The sequence below is a fragment of the Trichosurus vulpecula genome, chromosome 3, assembly GCF_011100635.1.
Source record: "Trichosurus vulpecula isolate mTriVul1 chromosome 3, mTriVul1.pri, whole genome shotgun sequence".
NCBI classification, from domain to species: domain Eukaryota; kingdom Metazoa; phylum Chordata; class Mammalia; order Diprotodontia; family Phalangeridae; genus Trichosurus; species Trichosurus vulpecula.
Window position 1 is genome coordinate 345,370,526 of NC_050575.1, and position 20,328 is coordinate 345,390,853.

The following is a 20,328-nucleotide window of genomic DNA, read 5'->3' on the forward strand; positions in this document are numbered from 1 at the left end:
GCCCAGCCCAAGGGTGACCTGGGGGGCGACTCACAACCTACCCCTTTCGTAACCTGGCCACATAGGCGCTCTGGAGGGCTGCTTCCAGGAAGAACGTCAGCTCAAATTCAGGCACGGTCAGGCTGCTGTTCTTCAGGCTCCTTGGATGGATATTATTTGTGGTCTAGAAGAAGTAGGGGAGGAAGAGAACAAAGTTACAGCCAGATACAAAGTTCTAGTCAAAGGACTACTGGGTGACTGTTCTGGGCCTCTAGGAGGCAACCAATCCAGAGCACATGGGCAGGCCACTGCCCCTCCCCTTCACCCTTCCTGGAATCACCAATGACTGCAAGGAGCCTATGTGAAATTCTCAAAACCAAAGAAATTATATTTCACTTTAATTTTAAAAAAACTATTTTAAATCCGCCCCCCCCCCTTACCCCCTTGATAAGGTGGTTGGTTATTCTTGGAAGAGACAAATTTCATTCTAGAGCAAGGGTTCTCACAGACCATTTCAGCATCGAAGAAGTCCACAGCAGGGATGGCAAAATCAAACAGAAACAAGAGTCCCTAAATTGTACCACATGCTGACTCAGAAACCCCCATATTCACATTATCTGTATTCTACTGGGGTTTTATTCATTTTGGTAAGTATTTCCCAATTACATTTTAATCCGGGGGGGTGGGATGGTCTGACACTGCTGGCCTATAGGAGCCTTCTCAGAATAATATTTTCAGCTGCATAAAATCCACTACATAAGATTACCAAGGAAACCAATTACACTGAAATACAGTTACCAAAATGTTTTATAAAGACAAAGAACCCCTGTTCTAGACTGTGCACAGGGCTCCCTTTCACTTACTGCGTGGGACATCCTTGAAGACAGTAAGAGTTGATCCCAGGGCACTGAAGGAAAGGCTATCTGCCTTCAACCTGAGAGTTAACAGTGGCCCTACAACCTAGCCAGAGCACTGAAGATCATGACTTTTAATCACTTTCTAAGGGTTGGTTTCCTGGGCTTCCAGATAAGAGGCAGAATTCCCTCTCTCTTCTCTGTCTCCATCTCTCCCTCCCATGACCTCCCCTCTTTTTCTTTCTCCATTTCCCTCCTTTATCTCTGTCTCTCTTTAAGCATTTTCACACATATATAACATGGCAGCCATGTGGCACAGTAGATAGAGCACCAGGCCTGGAGTCAGGAAGAGTGAGCTCAACTCTGGCCTCAGACACTAGTTGTGTGATCCTGGGCAAGTCACTTAACCCTGTTTGCCTCAGTTTGCTCATCTATAAAATGAGCCGGAGCAGGAAACAGCAAACCACTGCAGTATCTTTATCAAGAAAACTTCAAACGGGGTCACAAAGAGTCAGACACAACTGAGACGACTGAACAACAACCAAAAACATATGTATTTCCACAAATGTGAAACTTCTAACTGTGCCCAAAAGATCAACACAATCATAGTCAGCCCTCTCAAATTAGCTTCCCACATGTCAAGGAAGAAGGCCTCAACAGTCATTTTCACCAAATCACTTCCCCCTTCCCTCCAGTATTTGGGCAAGCAGAAAGGCCTTTGGCTGAGAGTCAACCCAAGTCCCAATGGAGGCTTCTCCTTGATGGGCAGGAACAGAGAGGGACATTAACTTCACTACTGAGAGACAATATAGCACAGTGGATAGCACAGAGGACAAAGTTCTGGCTTCAGTGTCCAATTCCAACACTTAATAACTGTGTAACCACGGGCTAAACACTCGACAGTCTCAGCTTCAGTTTCTTTATATGTATAATGAAGATAATGCCTGTAGTGCCTACTTGGCTCTTGACGAACTTTAAGGGGTCATATAAACGCCAGTTATCTGTGGGAAGCGGGTGTTTATTCGTTGTACTTGCCCAGTACCATGCCTGACACACAGTAGGCAAGGAATAAAGACCTGTTGACTGACCAACTGTTGTATGTCTCAGACTTCCTCAGTGGCTTGAAATCTTCTAAGTTTAAGGATATCTTCTTCTTCATCAAGGTGCCCTAGCAGTTCACCTCCTCCCCCATACACCCTGGAAGTGATTGTATTTTTATTCCTATATTTATGTTAACTCCATAAGGATCTTCTATCCTGTCTCAAATGTCAAGTCCTGTATTCCTGGGAAAGTAAGGAATCTGGTCTAGTGTCTACAATGCAACCCAAGCACAGGCACTAAACGTCCTGGGGACACTTAACACATTTGACTTTTTGGCCACAAGTGAAGTGGATTTAAGACACTTCTCCCACTGCCATCCCACCCTATAACAGCAACCTTGCTGGTCCAGAGGAGCCAAAGAGGGACAGAGGGGAAAGTGGCATTCTACAGCCGTCTCACCTTTTCCAGCTCTTGCAGAAACACCTGAGCAATCCAGGATGCCCTTTCAAAGCAGGAGATGGCTTCTTCTTCCCTCTCACTAAGGCGGGCTTGGCAGGCGATGGAGCTGGGCAAGCGTTCCAGGGACAGGCCTGTAAGAGGAGGAGGAGCAAAGTGACTCACACCCAGCCGCTGGTCCAGCCCTCGGCCCTCATTTCATCCTAGGCTCTAAGTTACCACGTTGTGGGGGCCTGGTATGGGCTGATTATGGAAAACAGGTACAATTCTGATACTGGCAATGTCAGATCTGAGGACTGCAGATAATCAGTTGGCTTGCTAGTCAATAAATATTTATTAAGCACCTACTAAGGGCAGGCACTGTGCAAAGTGCTGGGGATACAAAGGAAAGCAAAAGACAGTCCCCGCCTCAAGGAGCTCCCGATCAAATGGAGGCGCTAACATGCAAACAATCACGGACAAACAAGACATAGACACGATAAATTAGGAATAAGCAGCAGAGAGAAGGTACTAGAATTATGGGAGAGTCAGGAAAGGAGGGTTTTAGCTGGGATGTGAAGGAAGCCAGGAGGCAGAGAGGAGGAGGAGGTTATTCCAAGCATGGGGGACAGCCAGGGAAAACACCCCAGAGTAGGGAGACAGAAGAGCAAAGTGGCCGGTGTCACTGGATCGCAGAGTACATGGCCAAATGTAAGGTATAAGAAGACTGGAAAGGCTGCAGGAGGCTAAGGCAAGAAGGCTTTCAGAGCCAAGCAGGTGGAAGGGAACCATGGAGCTGACTGAGTGGGGTGGTACCATAGTCAGACCTGTGCTACAGGGAGATCACCTTGAAAGTCAAGTGGAAGACAGACTGAGGGAACCAACTAACAGGCTGCTGCATATCCTGGAAGAAGATCCATGAGAAAATGACAGCAGCACAAGAAAGAAGTGATAGCGAGGAAAGGAGCCCAGCGCCTCAGAGCTTCACTCTCTGGGAAAGGGTCAATGAGATGTGTCACTCCAAAGACTTCCAAAGTCCCAGCTGGGAAGAAAGTTTAAATCGAAGATGTAAAATAACAGTGAACGCATGGTATTGAACTGGGGCTCGAGTGAGTTCAAACACGTACACACACACAACCAGGGTGGCTGGAGCCAGCTTGTACCAGCTTGAGCTAACTGTTAAAATTTCAGGATGAGCATTAGAGATCAGCAAACCAAGACCTGAATTATTATTTTGTTAACTGTTGAGACTTATGTGACAGAGAAAATATTAATAATGTGGCTTAAACTTAAAAATGTCATATGTACATTTTTTTTGAAAGCCAGGTATTAACCAGCATACCAGACGTAAGCTTTCTTTTTTCAAATGAAAATATGTGCATGAGGAACAAAGAACAATAGATAAAGAACTCAAAAGGACCATAGAGGCAATCTAGCCCAACCCTCTCTTAAACAGATGAAGACACTGAGCCCCAGAGAAGTTGAATGATTTGCTCAAGGTCACATGGATAGCAAATGATGGAGCCAGGATCTGAACCCAATCCCCCTGATTAAAAATCGAGTGCTCCTTTCAAATAAATCGAAGTTCAGTTAGCATAGGAGCTAAGCTACCAGGAATGGCAGTGGAGAACTTAAAACCAGACTTGAGTGGACAGGTGAGGAGGGAGGTGCAATGAACCTTGATTTAAAAAACAGTGGCACTTTTGGAAAGTTGTGCGCTAATGAAATGATGGTTAAATAAATTCTTATTTTAAATCCACGAGGGGAACCCTACAGGAAGTCCTCTTGTAAAGAAATGGCTTCCATCCCTGTGACTGTTAAGTAAAGCCAACATCCAGTACCTCATTGATCTTCATCTAGGGCACTGTGTTCCGGGTCAGGGAGCTGTACAGAGGAGGGCAATAAGGGTGGTCACAGGTTGGGGTCCATGTCAAAGCCAGGACAACAGGCTGAAGGAACTGAAGACAAGACTCCAGGAAACATGATTGCTGCCCCCAAGTATTTGTGGAGCTGTCATGTCAAGGAGGCCCCAGAGAGCAGTATCAGGAACAAAGAGGGGAACTGAAACTTCCTGACCATCAGAGCTCTCTCAAAGTGGAATGCTCTGCTTCCAGATGTGGTAGGGTTCCCTCTTCTGGGAGGTCTTGCAGGAGGGATGGGACCATCACTTGCTGGAGATAGTAGAGTGGGGATTCCTTCTGCACACAGGTTGAGCTAGGTGGCCACTGAGGTCCATTGCAATACAAATAATAATTCTGTGATGCCTCTGATAAATTTGAAATTTTCCCATCTGGTACTGCTTTATGCAAGGCTGACCTTAAACCAAGAGTGCCGTGTGGTAGAGACTGGGAATGAAGGCCTTGGGGACATGACCAACATGGCAATTGAGGATGGTGGTGCTGAACTTCAGGGAAAGGAACAACCAAGAACTGACTGCTGCTCCGGCTCGGGAACTGGCCACTCTAAGCTCTGCTGGTACCTTTCTCTGGCTAGGTAGCCAAAAGCGAGCTAATAACAGTTAGCAACTTATAGAGTCCTTTAAGGTTTCCAAAATACTTTACATGTACTCAGAATATTACATTCGAATTGTACAACCACCCCAGTGCTATGATAACCCCCATTTTACACATGAGGAAACTGAGGCTGGGAGAGGCGAAGCGATTTTCCCAGGTTTCCCACAGTGTCTGAGGAAAGATTCAGTCTCCAAGTCCTGTGCTCTACTCACTTTGCCAGCTAGCCAGCCTCTGGCCTGGGCATCACTAGGCCTGGGTACTCTGTGACTAAGCCTGCTGAACCTCAGTTCCCTCATCTGTCAAATAACAAACTGCCCGACTTCCCTTAAAGGGTCAGGAAGACCCTGTTATCAGAGAGCTTTGGGGAAAACAAAGTGCTGGACAGAAGGGGGTGTGGTGTTAGTTTGGAATTCTGACTGCAGTCACATGAGGCAGAGCTGGTAATCTGCTGAGGCGCCTTTGACAGCAGTGAGAGCAAGGGGGACTCCCAAGGGGCTGAATGACCACTCAAAGGGCAGTCGGTCACCACTGCTCCAACGTCTCCTTGGAAGAAAGTTTCTAGAGGAGAGCCGAGAGGATCTGTCCTTGGAACTTCATCGTGTAATCTTTACCGATGACTTGGAAAAAGCCATAGATGATATGGCATACTCGTCAAACTTACCCTTTGACCCAGAGTTACAACTAAGAGGCCTACACCCCAAAGAGATCAAGGAAAAGGATCCATCCGTACAAAAAAAACCCCTCCCAGCTCCTTCTACAGTAGAAAAGAAGTGGAAACTAAGGGGGAACCCATTAATTGGGGAAACTGCTGAACAAATGTGAATGTAATGGAATTTTAATGTCCCATGATAAATGAGGAAAGAGATGGATTCAGTGAAATCTGGAAGACTGGTGTGAACTGATGTAGAACGGGGTGAGCAAAACCAGGACAACAACTTATAGAATAACAGCAGCACTGTGAGAGAACTCTGATAAATGTAATGAACAACCATGATGAAACATGCTACTCAGCTCCTGATGCGGGGCTACCCAGGAAACAGAAGGAGACACATTTTTCTGGACATGACCACTGTGGGAATTTATTCTGTTTGATTATACATATTTGTTACAAGGGTTTTTCTTTTTTCTTTCTTTTTTAAATGGAGGGGGGAAGGGAGAGGGAGGAAAAATATAACTGTTAATTGAAAAAAAAAAGTTAAAAAAAGACTGTCATTCACTAGACCTTCAATGTAAAAACTGAATGACCACTTGTTAAAGATGCAGTAGAAGGGATTCTCTTGTAAATACTCAGGTTGTACCAGGCCTCTGAAGTTCCTTCTAATTCAAAATCTATGAAGACTAAAGAAAAATCCAACTACTCAAGTCAACAAATATCAATAAGCCTCCTGCCAAATGAGTCATTACCGGGATTTTAAAAATAGGAAACAAAAAAGATCTATTTAATGTTGGGGTGGGGGGAGAGACAGAAATCACAAAGAAGTCAGGCACAGCTCTCTATCAAGAGAGAAAGAGAGAGAGAAGAGAGAGAAAGGGAGAGAGAGAGAGAGGGAGGGGGGAGGGGGGGAGAGGGGGAGAGAGAGAGAGGGGAGGGAGGGAGAGAGACAGAGGGGGGGAGAGAGAGAGAGAAGGAGGGAGAGGGAGGGAGAGAGGGAGAGAGACAGAGGGAGAGAGAGAGAGAAAGAGACAGAGGGAGGGAGGGAGAGAGAGAGGGAGGGAGGGAGAGGGACGGAAGGAGGGAAACAGGGAGGAAGGGAGGGAGGGAGGGAGAGAGGGGGAGAGGGGGAGAGGGAGAGAGAGAGAGGAGAGAGAGAGAGAAAGAGACAGAGGGAGGGAGAAAGAAAGGGAGAGAGAGAGGGAGAGAGAGAGAGAGACAGACAGACAGACAGACAGACAGACAGACAGAGGGGGGGAGGGAGGGAGAGAAGGAAGGAAAGGGGATATGGCTCCCTCCTTGCTGCTGGTCTTCCTTCCCCCTCTCCTGGAGAAAGCCACAGAAATGCAGCCACACCCTCTGGGCTGGGACACAGGGCTGCCTCAGAAACCTGATTCTAGAGGGTAGAGGATGGCAGGAAACAAAACCACAGATGGCTAGAGGGGGGCCCTGCCCAAACCCAGGAAGAACTTGGCTCTCCTGGGGTTTGTTTTGGTTTGTGTTTGAAAAAGGCCACCTATTTATGGTGCACAGAAGACCTTTACTACCAATTCTCTTCCCTATGGGATTTTCGACAAGCCAAGGATAGTGTTCTGGTCCAGTCCCCGAGACTTGAGCACTAAGAGGTTGGTGACAGGCAAGAGCATGACAGAATCCTGAAGATGGTATGGTTTGGCTTCCTGGGCCTTGGCTTTCCTGACACTGCTGGCCCCCTCACCACCCCCTGGAATGTCCCTTCTATTTAGCCACACACTATAGGGAGAAATAATCCGATAAATGAATTTGTACTGAAGAGTTCATAGGCTGAATACGTTACCCCCTTCACCCTCGCCCAGCCCAAGCCCACCCTCCCAGACAGATTTTGTATTTAAAGAAAGGAGGTTATCATCCAAGATGTTCAACCCAAAGAATCACTGATAGAATTTCAAGCAATAAATAAGGAAACTGAGGCCCAGAGAAGAGCAATCTAGGTTCTCCCTCCCGTGCCCAACTCCTGCGCCCGGGGCCTTGTCCCATGCCTTCCTGTGACTTTTAACAGTGCCTCAGGCAGGAAGGCAGGACTGCCTGGAAATGCTAGGCACTGTCATTTGTTTCCCAAGAGCAAAAGGGGTCTAGTCAGCAAAAGTCAGCCTCTTTCCCTCCAGAGGCTTCCTATCCAGGCAGGGGAGTTTACTTGCTTTTTAATTAACTTGGCACTTTCTATTTGGGGCCTTGCTGACCCTGGCACAGTCTGAGACTGAAACCTGGGGCAGTTATAATTTCTTTCCATTATTTTTCCCCTTTTAAAAAATGAATCATCTTGCACAGATGGCCTCTTTTCCAAGAAGCCCCACCCAGAGGCCTCAAGCTCTGAATACAGAGCCACGGAAGACTTCGAGAACCTGGCCTCTCGCATTTAGGCACAGCAAGTCAGAGCGGGGAAGGGACCCAGGGGATGATCCAAAACATCCCCCCCCACCACCACCACCCAAGGCCTGTGCTGTACTGTTAAGGTCTGAGACTCAACAAGGGAAACATAAAAACATACAGGAAGGAGGCCGTTTCCTACTGCTATGGGCTACCCAGGGAATGAAGAAAGTCCACCTGGTCAGAGCCAAAGCCAAGGTGAATGAACGAATGAATGCTATGAGACAAGCGTGGCTAAGCCCTGGGATAAAAATAGAAAAGTGAGGTGATTCTTCCATCTCCCCTAATAGCTTATAAAGCCTTATAAATCTTTCCAACATCTCTGCATCCACTGCCCCTTCCCTTCTCTACTCACACGGCAACTGCCCTAGTCCAAGTCCTTGTCTCCTCTTGAAACACGACAGGAGTTGTGGAAGTCTGCTTAGGGATGGCTTATGAACCAAGCCTTCAAGGAGACTGAGGGGGTTCTGAGAGTCAGAGGTGAGGAAGGGAGGCGTTCTAGTTGGGGGAATGGCCAAAGGCACGCAGAGTTCAAAGAACAGCAGGCGGTCCAGTTTTTACAAGACTTTCATAAGTTTTTGTAAGACTATGTAGTCTTTTTTAATTCAGCTCCGAGGGATACAGTGCGTAAAGTACTGGGCCTTAAGTCAGGAAGACCCAAGTTCAAATCCTGCCTCAGACACTTGCTGGCCATGTGGCCCTGGACAAGTCACGTAACCTCTGCCTCAGCTATAAAGTGGGGATCATAAAAGCTCCCATCTCACAGAGTTGTGAGGATCTAATGAGACAGTGTGTGCAAAGCATAGTGCCTGGGCACATGGTAGGCACCATAGAAATGCTGATCCACCAACCCACCCCACCCCATCCACCCCCCATGGCTGACAAAACGCATCTTCACAGAGCTCAAGCCTGTTCAAGCCACTCCTCATGCCTCTAGGATCAAATGCAAACTCCTCAATGGGGCATCGAGAGCTCTTCCTGATCCAGATCCCTGCTACCTTTCTAAGCTCCCAGCCGATCGTCCGCCCCCTTCACGTACGCTGTGCTCCAGCTAAATCTGCTGTTCCCTGACTCGGCTGCCTCTGCCCATTCCCTCCCGCCTAGAACACATCCCTTTCTCACCTCTGACTCTCGGAACCTCCTCAGCCCCCTTTAAGGCTCAGTTCTACAACTCTCCCCATGTTCTCTCTTCTTTGAACGATCACACACGTTTATCTGGTTACAGGTTATCCTGCCTCGCCCCCTCTGTCTCTGCATTCTCAGTGCCCAACATGCTGCCTTGCACAGTACTGTCAGATTAGACTGGGGCTTGGGAGTCTTGCCCTGGCCATCGAAGCCTGCCTCACCTCCAGCGACAAGGGCCACGGTGCTGGTCCACTAGGACAAATTCCCAATGTGGAAACTCCATCAATCTGTGGTCATCTGGAGGACTGAAGGGAAGAGACTTTCCCGTGGTCACATAGCTATCGTTCGTCTGACGCAGGTCCTGGCTCCGAGGCTGGGTCCCCTAAGTCCTCCACCAGCTGCCTCTCTCCTCACATTAGAGATAAAGTCCAACACTCAGGACTTAAAGACCAGGGAAGAATCCCCACCAAAAGGCTCCACCAGGAATGCAGACAAGCCAAGAAGTGACCAGTCAGCTAGTGTGGAGGCCGCAGATTCGGACCCTGGCTGAAGAAGAGGAGGGGCATATTTGGGGGATGAGCAGAGGGAAGGCATCCCAGGTAAGGGAAACAGCATGCTTGATTAAACATGTACTTCTAAATCGGAGAGACAAAACACCACTAGAGTTTCAAAGTGAGCTCCTCCTATGTCTATGGATCCAAGAATTCTATAACTTTAGGCAGGACATGACTAAATTTTGGTCTGCTCTTATTCTATGCCCTTCCCCTTCTTGTCTTTTGAAGTTTTCCAATTAAGCTGATTTAAAGCACCCATATATACACACACATACATACAGACGTGTATAATATGTATATATGTATGTATGTATGTATGTATGTATGTTTAGAGGAATGATGCTTTATGACTTTCAGAAAAGCACGTCACCTCTCTGGTGTAGGGACTGGACTAGAGCAGAGTTTCTTATCCTGCAGTCCATGGGCTTGTTTTTGTAATATTTCGATAACTGCATTTCAATATAACTTGTTTCTTTTGTAATCCTATGTATTTTATTCAATGCATTTACAAACACTCCCAGGAGGGGTGCTACAAGGATGCATTAAACAGAAAAAGAGCCCCTGGCCCAAAGGGTCTAAGTCTTCTTCCAATCGACTTCCAAGATTCCCTGCAACTCTGAAATGCCATGACTCCCATAGCCCAAGAGTAGGGGTGATTGTGTCATTGTCATTCAAACAGAGCATGCTCCCCAAAGAATACATTTCAAAACACTGTGCCCTGCTGGCCCTGGGACAGAGGCCCCCAAAAGAAGCAGAAAGAACCGCTGACTGAGAAACTGTCACTAACTAGCTCTGAGACCCCAGATGAGAAATCTGACCAGTCTGAACCTCCACTTCCCCTTCTGTAAAGCAGGGACAATAATATTTGCATCGCCTGCTTCCACAGGCCCTTAGCAGCAACAATTTAGGGCTAGAAGGCCTTCAGAGGTCACCAAATCAAACCTCCCATTTCATGGATTAGGAAACTGAGGTAGAAGCTAAACGACACACCCAGGTCACACATTAACTAGTAAGTGTCCAAGGCGGGAGCTAACCTGGGTCTTCCTGACTCCAGTGTTTTCTCTCCCGGGAGTTGTTGTGAGGAGAGAGAATGGAAGCTTTAAGGGGCTAAAACAGCAAGAGTTCCCTCCCCCAGTCTGAATTCCTGCTGCTCTCCACACGTCTGCATCCCACACATCTGAAACAGATTTGAGACTTTTCAAAAAAAATAAACTACTTTCAGGTTGTTTCATGGGCAAGCCTTGCCTCAGGGCAGAGGTCCATGTCTTTCCATAACCACCACACACCTTGATGAAAGACGAGGTAGGCGCTCAGTGAAGATTTCCTGAACGAGTGGCCGAATAAAAGAATGGGCCACACCTAATCACAATAGGTTGTTGTTGTTGTTGGTGGTGTTCAGTCGATTCTGTCACGTCTGATTTTTTGTGACCCTAGGGACCATACGGTTCATGGGGTTTTCTGGATAGGGATACTGGAAGGGTTCACCATTTCCTTCTCCAGTGGATTAAGGCAAACAGAGGTTAAGTGACTTACCTACAAGATAAGGGTCACACAGCTAGTAAGTGTCGGAGGCTGGATTTGAACTCAGGTCTTCCTGACTCCAAGCTCAGAGCTCTATCCACTGAGCCACCTAGCCACCTCCATATCATACATATAACACAGGGCCTACTGATACCACAACTATCCCTACCACCAGGTAGGTAAAAACTATTCTTTCCCCTTCCTGAAAGTTCTCCATCTTTATTTACTGGCCACAAAATTCAGAATCTGAATTAGAGAAAATACATACACTCCACCTCCACTCCTCTCTCCACTCCACAAAGCAAGGAGGCACACCCTAATGAGAAGGCGGCCAAAATAAATAGCTAATTCCAGCCGCAGAGGGCACCCCTGGTTCCTGGAGACTCAGCTCCTTTTTTAAGAAGCCAACTATTCAGTGCTCAGTCCCTTGGGAAGTAGTTCAGGCTGCCAGTGGGAAAGCACAAAAGGTATCTGATGGGAAAAGAAGCGTCTTACAATAACAGCTCTTGACTGTCGATAATGCTTCTCTACTTTCCAAAGTTCTTTCAAATTCTTTCATTCTCTGAACTTGGGACACTTATTTTTTCCAGAGGCCTTCCAACCAACCTCACACTTCAGTCCGGCCAATGAGCTGCATCTCTCCCTGACACTGGTGGGCCCTGGGTCTGGGTCACAAGAGAGGCCTAAGGCAGTGAACTCTGGAGGCTGGATCGAAAAACATGATTCCCTGCCTTCCAGGAGTTTACAATACTGCTAAGGAGGCAGAAGCAAGGCACGTGAAGTTCGTGTTTCCAGAGCGGCACAACCCCCGAGAGAATCAAATGGAACACAGAACAGTGCGGCTCCATGAGGAGAGTCATATCAGGGGTTGGGAAACATCACACGTCCCACTTTCTCTAAGCTGAATGAGCACCTCCCAACTCAAAGCAAAGCAGACAGGGGAGTGCAGGTACCCATCTGCAATTATTCTCTGACAAAGGAGAGTGGTTTGTTTTGGGCCAGGAAACTTCACTTTGATGCAAAGCAGAGAAACATCTTACTAGATGGCAAGCTACCTGAGGGCACATCATTTTCCCATGCCTGGAACAAATTCTTTTCCCCAAATCTTCTCCTGTTAAAGCTCTTCCCGCTTCCATCAAAGCCCAACTGAGACATGACATCCTACACAAAAAGCCCTCCTTCACTCTCCTCCCTCCCCTCACACACCTGAGATGAAAACCATTTTTTTTCCAGCAAATATCACTCTCACCAGTATCAAAAGGATTGATGCATTTACATGGCCCAAAGCTCTAGAGCTGGAGGGAACATCAGAAGCCATTCAAACCCCTTGATTTTACTCTGGGGAAGCTGGTACTTGCCCTCAGAGCTCCTGAGGTGGAATTTGGATCCAGGTCCTCTGACTTCCAAGCCAGGACTCATTCCATTGTACCACACACTGTTTGTCTGCTCTCCCTAATTGGACAGCACTAGAATGAGCTCTCTGAGGACAAGGTCTTTCACACCTCCATTTGTATCCCGACACTGCCTTGCCTCCAGTACTCCCAGAGTCTGATCCCCTGTCTATGAGTATCCCACCCCTCCTTCAAGGCTCATCTGAGATTCTGCCTCCTCCACAAAGCCTTAACAAAACTCCTTCTTCCTCCAAACTCCTGCCACATTTATAGCCTATACACAATTAACTCCTAGGATATATGTTCCAGCCTCCTACTATCATTTCTTTTCGTTTCACGTGGGGTCTTGTCACCATAATTAGAAGGCTAGTTCCATGGAGCACAACGAAAAGAATGCCAGTCTGGGAATGGACAGAGCCACATTGGGTAGTGCCTGCTGTGGGACCTTGGAGGAGGTCCTTCATCTCTGAGCTTCCACTCCCTCCCGAGTGGGCACAGGTCAGGAAGTGGAAAACAGAAGGGCATCATTATGCTAATGGACAGCCTGACTCCTGGCTTAGGATTCAGCAGAAGATGGGACCCTATCAGGGAGATCACGTGGCTAATCTAATTCAATGAGGGGCAGCGAGCACTGAATTCGGAATCAGAAGAGCTGGGCCCAAATCCCGACCCTGCTCCTTACTAATGGTGTGACCTTCCCTAGATTTCACTCGGTAGCAGTTAGGTGACACAACAGTGGACAGAGTGCTGGATGACATGGAGTCAAGACCACCTGAATTCTAATCCAGCCTCAGAGGCTTAATTAGCTGCGTGGCCCTGGGCAAGTCATTTAACTGCTATCTGCCTCAGTTTCCACATTTGTAAAATGGGGTTAATAATAGCCCCTACCTCCCAGGCTTGTAATTTGAGATACATGAGATATTTGTAATACCAATAAGAAAGTGCTTTGCAAGCCTTAAAGCCTTTAAATGTCAGCTATTAATTTCCTCTGCAGCAAAATGGGGAAAATGGATTAGTCAATCTCAGGTCCCTTCTAGCTCCACATCCCTTAGAACCTAGGAGATCTTGGAGTGTTTATTGTCAATTCATTATAGTCAAAAAGCATGTATTGAGCAACTACTCCATGAAAGGTGTCTGGGACCTTGCCTGCCATACAGTAGGCACTCAGTAAACACTCACTGAATCAAATGCTTCCTACTAGATGGCATGGGAGATTCAAAGTAGCATTTAAGACAGGGAGCTCCATGGTTCTGAATGCACTTCAGCAAACAACACCACAGCGTGTGTTCCACAGGTCAAAGGAGTAGCATTCCTGACAACAGTGCATGAGCTCCCTGGGGTGAGTCATCAATGGCCTCATGGGAGAGGTAGGGATGGGACTCGGCTAAACAGGGAGGGAGACGAGCAGGGGAAACAGATGGAGCAAAGGTAAAAAAATCAGGAAATCCTATCTCTAATTGATTCTTTGTCCCACTCACGAGAGCTGTTCTAAACTTTCTCTTGTCTTCTCACAACTCCCCACAGCTTCCCCTCAGTTGAGGAACTTACTTCATAATTTAACAAGAAAAACAGAGGCCATTCCCCCAAAGCTCCCTCATCTCACAGCCCCTTGTCATCACCTCCTGCCCCCCATCATGTCCTCCTTGACTCCAGCATCTGATGAAATGGTGGCCTTCTTGTGAAGGACGATGACTCTCCTCAAACGCTTTTTCCTCAAACATCCTTTTCCACCTTCTCCAGAAGATCCTCCTCTCATCTTCAGCCTCTCCCTATTTACTGGTTTCTTTCCTGCTGCCTACAAACACGCTCAAATCTCCCCCAACTTCTAGATCCTGTCCCAGTTAGGGATCATCTTATTTGTGGGGTTTTTGCTCTCAAACTTCTTGAAAAAGCTGTCTAAACCTATTGCTTTTACTTTCTCTCTTCTCATTCTCTTCCAAACCATCTGTAATCTAGCTTCTTTCATCATACAACCAAAGCTGCTCTCCAAAGTTAGCAATGGTCCCTCGTCTAATCCAAACGCCTGTTCTCAGTCCTCATCCAACTTGACCTCTGCAGCATTTCTCCTCCCCCTTGAGTTTTCCTGAAACTGCTTGCTTGGGTCTCCTCCTGTCTGACCATTCCTTCCCAGTCTCCTTCTCTAGATCATTACACATGTCATTTTCACAAACTGTAGGAGTACCTCAAGGCTCAAATCAAGGCTAATTCTGAGGTTCTAGGTCTGCTTCTCTCTTCTTACCCTCACTTGGGTGCCCTCATCAGCTCCCATGGATTCAACTATTATTTCCATTCAAATGATCCCAAGACCTAGTTTCTCTCCTGATCTCCAGTCAAGAATCGAATGTCCTGTAAGCATCTGAAATTCAACATATTCAAAACAAATTCATTATCAATACCCCAAAAACCCCACCCTTCTACTAGGCCCATAATCCAAAGAGAGTTCAAAGAAAGAAGAAAAGGGCACACACACACAACACACAACACACACACACACACACACACACACATTAATTGCAACTCTTTTTGTGGTGCCAAAGAATTGAAAACTAAAGGAGTGTCCATCAATGGGGGAATGAACGAACAACTTATGGTAAACAAATGTAATGGAATATTATTGTGCCAAAAGAAATAATGAAGAGGCCAATTTCAGAGAAACCTGGAAAGACTTGTACAAACTGATGCAGGAAGAAGAGAGCAGAATCAAGAAAACAATCTATACAATAATAACAATATTTTAAAGGCAAACAGCATTGGAAGACTTGAGAACTCTAATCAATGCAAAAACCAACCAAGATTCCAGAAGACTAATGATGAACCATGCTACTTACCCACCTCCTGGCAGAGAAGTAATGGGCTCAGGGTGCAGAATGAGACCTGGATATTTTGGACATAGCCAACATAGGAATTTGTTTTGTTTAACCATGCCTATTTGTTAAAAGTATTTTGTTTTCTTTAAAAAAAAATGTTGGGGTGGGGGGGAAGTAAAAAGGAGATAAAATTAGTTTTGTTCATTGAAATGAAATAAATTAAAAACAACCCCCCCCACCCATTTCTTAAATGTCCTTGTTTCTGTTAAGGACACTACTACCCTTCCAGTCATCCAAATTCACAACCCCAGAGGGTCAATCTAGACTTTTTACTTTCACATCCCCCACATCAAATTGTGGGAGTACTTGTCCTAAAAGAAATGTGAGATCTCATTGGGTCTTTTTATATAATATCTCTGCCATCTGTTCTCTTCCCTCATGGACATCATCCTAATCTCAAGTGGACTATTCCACTTAATTCACTCACTTTGCCTCAATTCTTTCCCCACAGCTGCCAAAGGGATTTTCCTTAAGTGGAGGTCTTACCACACTAGCCCCACTACTCAGAAAAGTCAGGGGTCTCCTTATTATCTCCAAAATAAAATATAAAGCCTAATGCTGGACCTGTCCCCTTCCTAATACATTCATTCCTGCTCTTTCCTCACTCACTCCAGTCATATTGGCCCTGCTGGGTGATCCTCATATATACCATGCTCCAAATCCTACCTTGGGGCCTTTGAACAGAGAATGTGCCATTCCCAAACCCTAGGGCACCCATCCCTCACCTCGGCCTCCCTCGAAACAACTCATAACCCACCTTCTACATGAAATCTTTCCTACCCCCCACACCCAACCCAGCTACTAGTACTCATCCTCCCCAAAAGACACTGTTTTTATGTTGTATGTATTTTGAATATACCGACATGTGTTGTCTCCTTAAGGGCAGGGAGGTTGTCTCACCTGTCTTTGTATTCCAATAGTTTAGCACAGTGCCAGGCACACCACAGCAACTTAACTGATGGATGCGGCATATATGAGAAGAGAGTAATGCAGCTTTGCTGGAGTGGTGGGTTAATGTGCAGGGGGGGTAAAGGAGGGGAGGGAAACTAAGGAAGAAAAAGGAAGAGAAAAAAAAGCCCACATGCCCATGTGCACACACATCTTGCCCTCGAGGAACTGTCAAATTGGAGAGAGAAGACTGATCCCCCCTGAAACAACCAGAAAGTCTTACAAGGAAGTTTATGAGAGTGAAAGGAAGAACAGCACCACCACTAAGCAATCTGTCCAGCTTTTCCAGACAGCAGTCAACCTAGATTACCAGTAGCTCCCTAAGTACGGTCCTATCTCCAAGCCTTGACTTGTACTGTTTCTTATGCCTAGAAAGTCCCCCTCCCACCCCCTATTATCTGTACTTCCTCTGAAGCCTAGCATAAATGCCACCTGCTCCATGATGTTTTCCCAGGTCACCAGATCATAGATTTAGAGCTGAAACAGACCTTGGACACCTTTATTTTACCCGTCCCACATCCAGCTAGGAATGATTTCTCCCTCATTTGTTCTCACACCTTATGCATTGATTATACTCCAATATCCTAATTTATATTACTGCTATTTGAATGAGTGGTGCATATCCCTATTTACTAACTGAAAAACTCCACGTCTCAGAATTCTTTTACACACTGATCCCTGACTGTACGTCTGACATGCCCAAAGAACTGAATGGCCTATCCAGCCAAGCACTACAGGTTTACTGATCCTCAAATGTAACTAGTTGCTCACAAGGATCAGCTACAGTTGGTGGCAGCTGGAAAACTAGTTTCCTCATCTGTAAAACAGGGCTAACTCAGAGAGGCAGGGACCTGCCCATTCACATGACCAGCAAGTGTCAGAGCCATGGAAACCTTGCCTCTGAAAGAAGGAGCCATTCAGTGGTGGCAGAACATTGGGCTGGTCCTGGTGCTCCAGTCTGCTACCTTGTGAACCCATCAGTGAGTCACTCAAGTCTTCGGTCTGTATATCTGCAAAATGGGAATGATACTACCTCACATGGCAGGATGAGGAAAGAACTCTGAAACCTTGGGCCACGATATAAATGTGAGTTATTAGTATCAATAATTAATCATTAACAAACACCTGAAAAAGTGGGGGGGGGGGGAAGAAACATCTCCAGCCTGGTCTTTCTAAGGGTTTCTCACTCTCAGGAAAAATAATTGCTTTCCTCTTCTCTTGGTATCTTGAGCTGTTGACACATTTGGGCTAAAGCAGTGCCTCTCTTGTTTAGGTACAGAAAGGAGAAGAATCAGATGGATCCAAATTCTTATGGCTCTATCTAGACCCTCCTCACTGGACTTGCTGGTAGCTCCCCAAGCTGCCCAGCTACTGAAACAGACAAGAACTATCTTCAATGAAAAAATACAAAAAAGCCTCCCCTTCCCCTAACCCTGACAGCTTCAGAATGCTATCCTCAGCAATGCTGGGAAGTAGGAGGTACAAAACCACATGGCCTCATTTTACACAAAACACAGAAATTCAGTAGGTTCCCCACAGGGACACGTCAGTAGGAGAAAATAGAGCTGGAATTAAAACTCAGCTCCTAGGCAGTATCATAGACAGTGTGGTACAGTCCTTTTGCAGGCGAAGGACTCAAATCCTGCCTCTCAAATTAACTACTTGTGTGACCTTGGGCAAATCAATCAACTCTTTGGGCCTCAGTTTCCTCATCTGTAATATAAAAGGTTTGGACTGGACCTCTAAGGGCTCCTCTTTCAGGCCTACATCTGTCCTCTCTAACCTTTGATCCAGGCTTTCTGAATCTTCCATGTTCTTTCCATTGTCGTATTGGGCCCACCAGGGCTAATCTGGAAGCCCACGAGCCTGAGGATGAACTGTCTGGCTCTAGGTGGCCCAGCCAGGGAAGGGCTTGGAAGAGCACACGGAACGGCTTTCTCTTTCTTACTTCCCATGTTAAACAGAAAGACATCACCCCAGAGCCAAAAATTCCATTATGGGGCTCCATTCTAGAAGCTGAAAAAGTATCCTCTTAAAAATAAAAGCATCCCTAAGAAAAATGAACATATTGAGCCAGCTAAAATTGGTTCACAATAATGCATGAAAAAACTTAGCTGTTCTCTTCCCTGATATCTAGCTGAAAAGCCCAGGCTGAAGACATAGGTTTTTGGAAGAAGGGAGAGAATGACATCAAATGCTACTGTCTTGTGCCAAGGCCACAAGAACTTTAGTGGGGTCCTCTGGATAGCCATGCGGACAAACAGGAAGGTCTGGGAGTTCTCACAGGGCAGGTGAGGGGGTGTCAGTAGCAAGTTACCTTAGCAGTGCAGTAGCTAAAAGAGAACACCTAGACCTGAGGCCCAGCTCTGACCTTGACAACTGGCCAGGCACAGGTTTGGGGCAAGTCTCTTGATGGTTCACGCAGAGTGTGGTTAATACTTATCCTACTGACTCTCATTCACAGGGTTGTTTCTAGAACCAGAAAGTGCCCATAAGTTGCTTTATAGACTATAAAATTCCAAAGGCATGCCAGCTCCTGTGACAGGCCTATTTTGGACCCTGCCTGATGACTGTATTTCTCAAGACAGTCTGGGGTTTAAGAGTCGCCTAAGTCAGCAGTAAGGAGAATGAAACAAAAACTGGGAAATTGTCTAGAGCTCCCAACCCCTGGAGTCAGGAAGAGTCAAGTTCAAATCTGACCTCAGACACTTAATAGTTGTAAAATGGTGGGCAAGTCATTTTAACCTGTTTGCCTTGGTTTCCTCATCTCTAAAAAGAGGATGATAAATAGCAGCATTTATCTCCCAGGATTATTGTGAGGCTCAAATGAGATAATAATTGGAAAGTACTTAGCAGGGTGTCTGGCACGTAACAAACACTAAGTGAATGTTAGCTGTTAATGGAATTACTATTTTTGTTATTATCCTGGAAAACCAAGAGTGGGACAACCTATAAAAGCTGTCAGCTTTTATCACAGCATTCCTAAACTCCCCCAAACTCACAGCCCAGAGGATTCTAGATACTCAGAGGTCACCTAGTCAAGTGACTTGCCTAGGCTGGGCAATTACTCTCTGCAGGATGCATAGCACTCCACTTCAACTCAGTTTCATCTGTAAAATGTGGGTTAAAACCACCTAGTTCACAAGGTTGTTGGGAGAATCAGCTAAGATAATATACATAAAGCCATTTGTAAACATTAAAACATCATTAGAGAAATCATCATCATCATTATGATGATCACACAGACAGTAAGAGAGCTGGAATTTAAACTGGAGGCCGAGTCCAACCTGTTTTCCACTATATCTCTCGAATATAACTTGCCCGCAGACAGGGCACCTACAGAGACGTACAGCAGAAAGAGGGAGGTGTCAGGACCCCCCGGTCCCAGGCCCAGCTCTAGGACCTGATTCCTATGCTGTAGCAATAAACCTAACTATTTTCCAGACTAAAAATGTCTTCGGCAAGGTCACTGTCCCTTGATCCCAATGGCACCTTTGCTTAGCCCCAGGTATCAGTGGTGGATTCCAGTCCTCATTTCTCAGTCTTCTGACATAATGGGTGCTCAATATTTTTAAGAGAATGGATGGTACACCAACTTGGTACACTTCTGCATGACTGACTTGTTTCAAACATATCATAACAGTTAGCATTTGAATAGTACTTTGAGGCTTGCAACTTTGTTGAGTCGTTTTTCAGTTGTATCTGACTCTTCATGACCCTATTTGGGGTTTTCCTGGCAGAGATACTGGAGAGGTTTACCACTTCCTTCTCCAGCACATTTTTCATATGAAGAAACTGAGGCAAACAGGGTTAAGTGACACAGCTAGTAAATGTCTAAGGCCAGATTTGAACTCACAAAGAAGAGTCTTCCTGACTCCTGCGCTCTCTCCACTGTGCTACCTAGCGGCCCAATGCTTGCAAAGCCTTAAATATTTCATTTTCTCCCCTCTAGCATTGGGTCTTCCTTCTTTTGATTAGTTCCAATTTATCCTGTCTATACCTCACTTGTAATAGCAGTCGTGTCTTCCTCGCACCCTCCCCC

General features: G+C 46.1%; 1 protein-coding gene across 2 annotated transcripts in view; it reads right to left on the reverse strand.

Annotated features, from left to right (window-relative positions):
* TTC7A (tetratricopeptide repeat domain 7A) overlaps positions 1-20,328 on the reverse strand; it is a 204,427-nt gene that overhangs the window by 152,671 nt on the left and 31,428 nt on the right. For both annotated transcript variants that reach the window (XM_036752040.1, XM_036752041.1), the window contains exons 4-5: positions 2,334-2,464; positions 42-163 (exon numbers count right to left, since the gene is read on the reverse strand). In XM_036752040.1, coding sequence (XP_036607935.1) covers positions 42-163; positions 2,334-2,464 — 253 coding nt within the window. The remainder of the gene's footprint in view (positions 1-41; positions 164-2,333; positions 2,465-20,328) is intronic.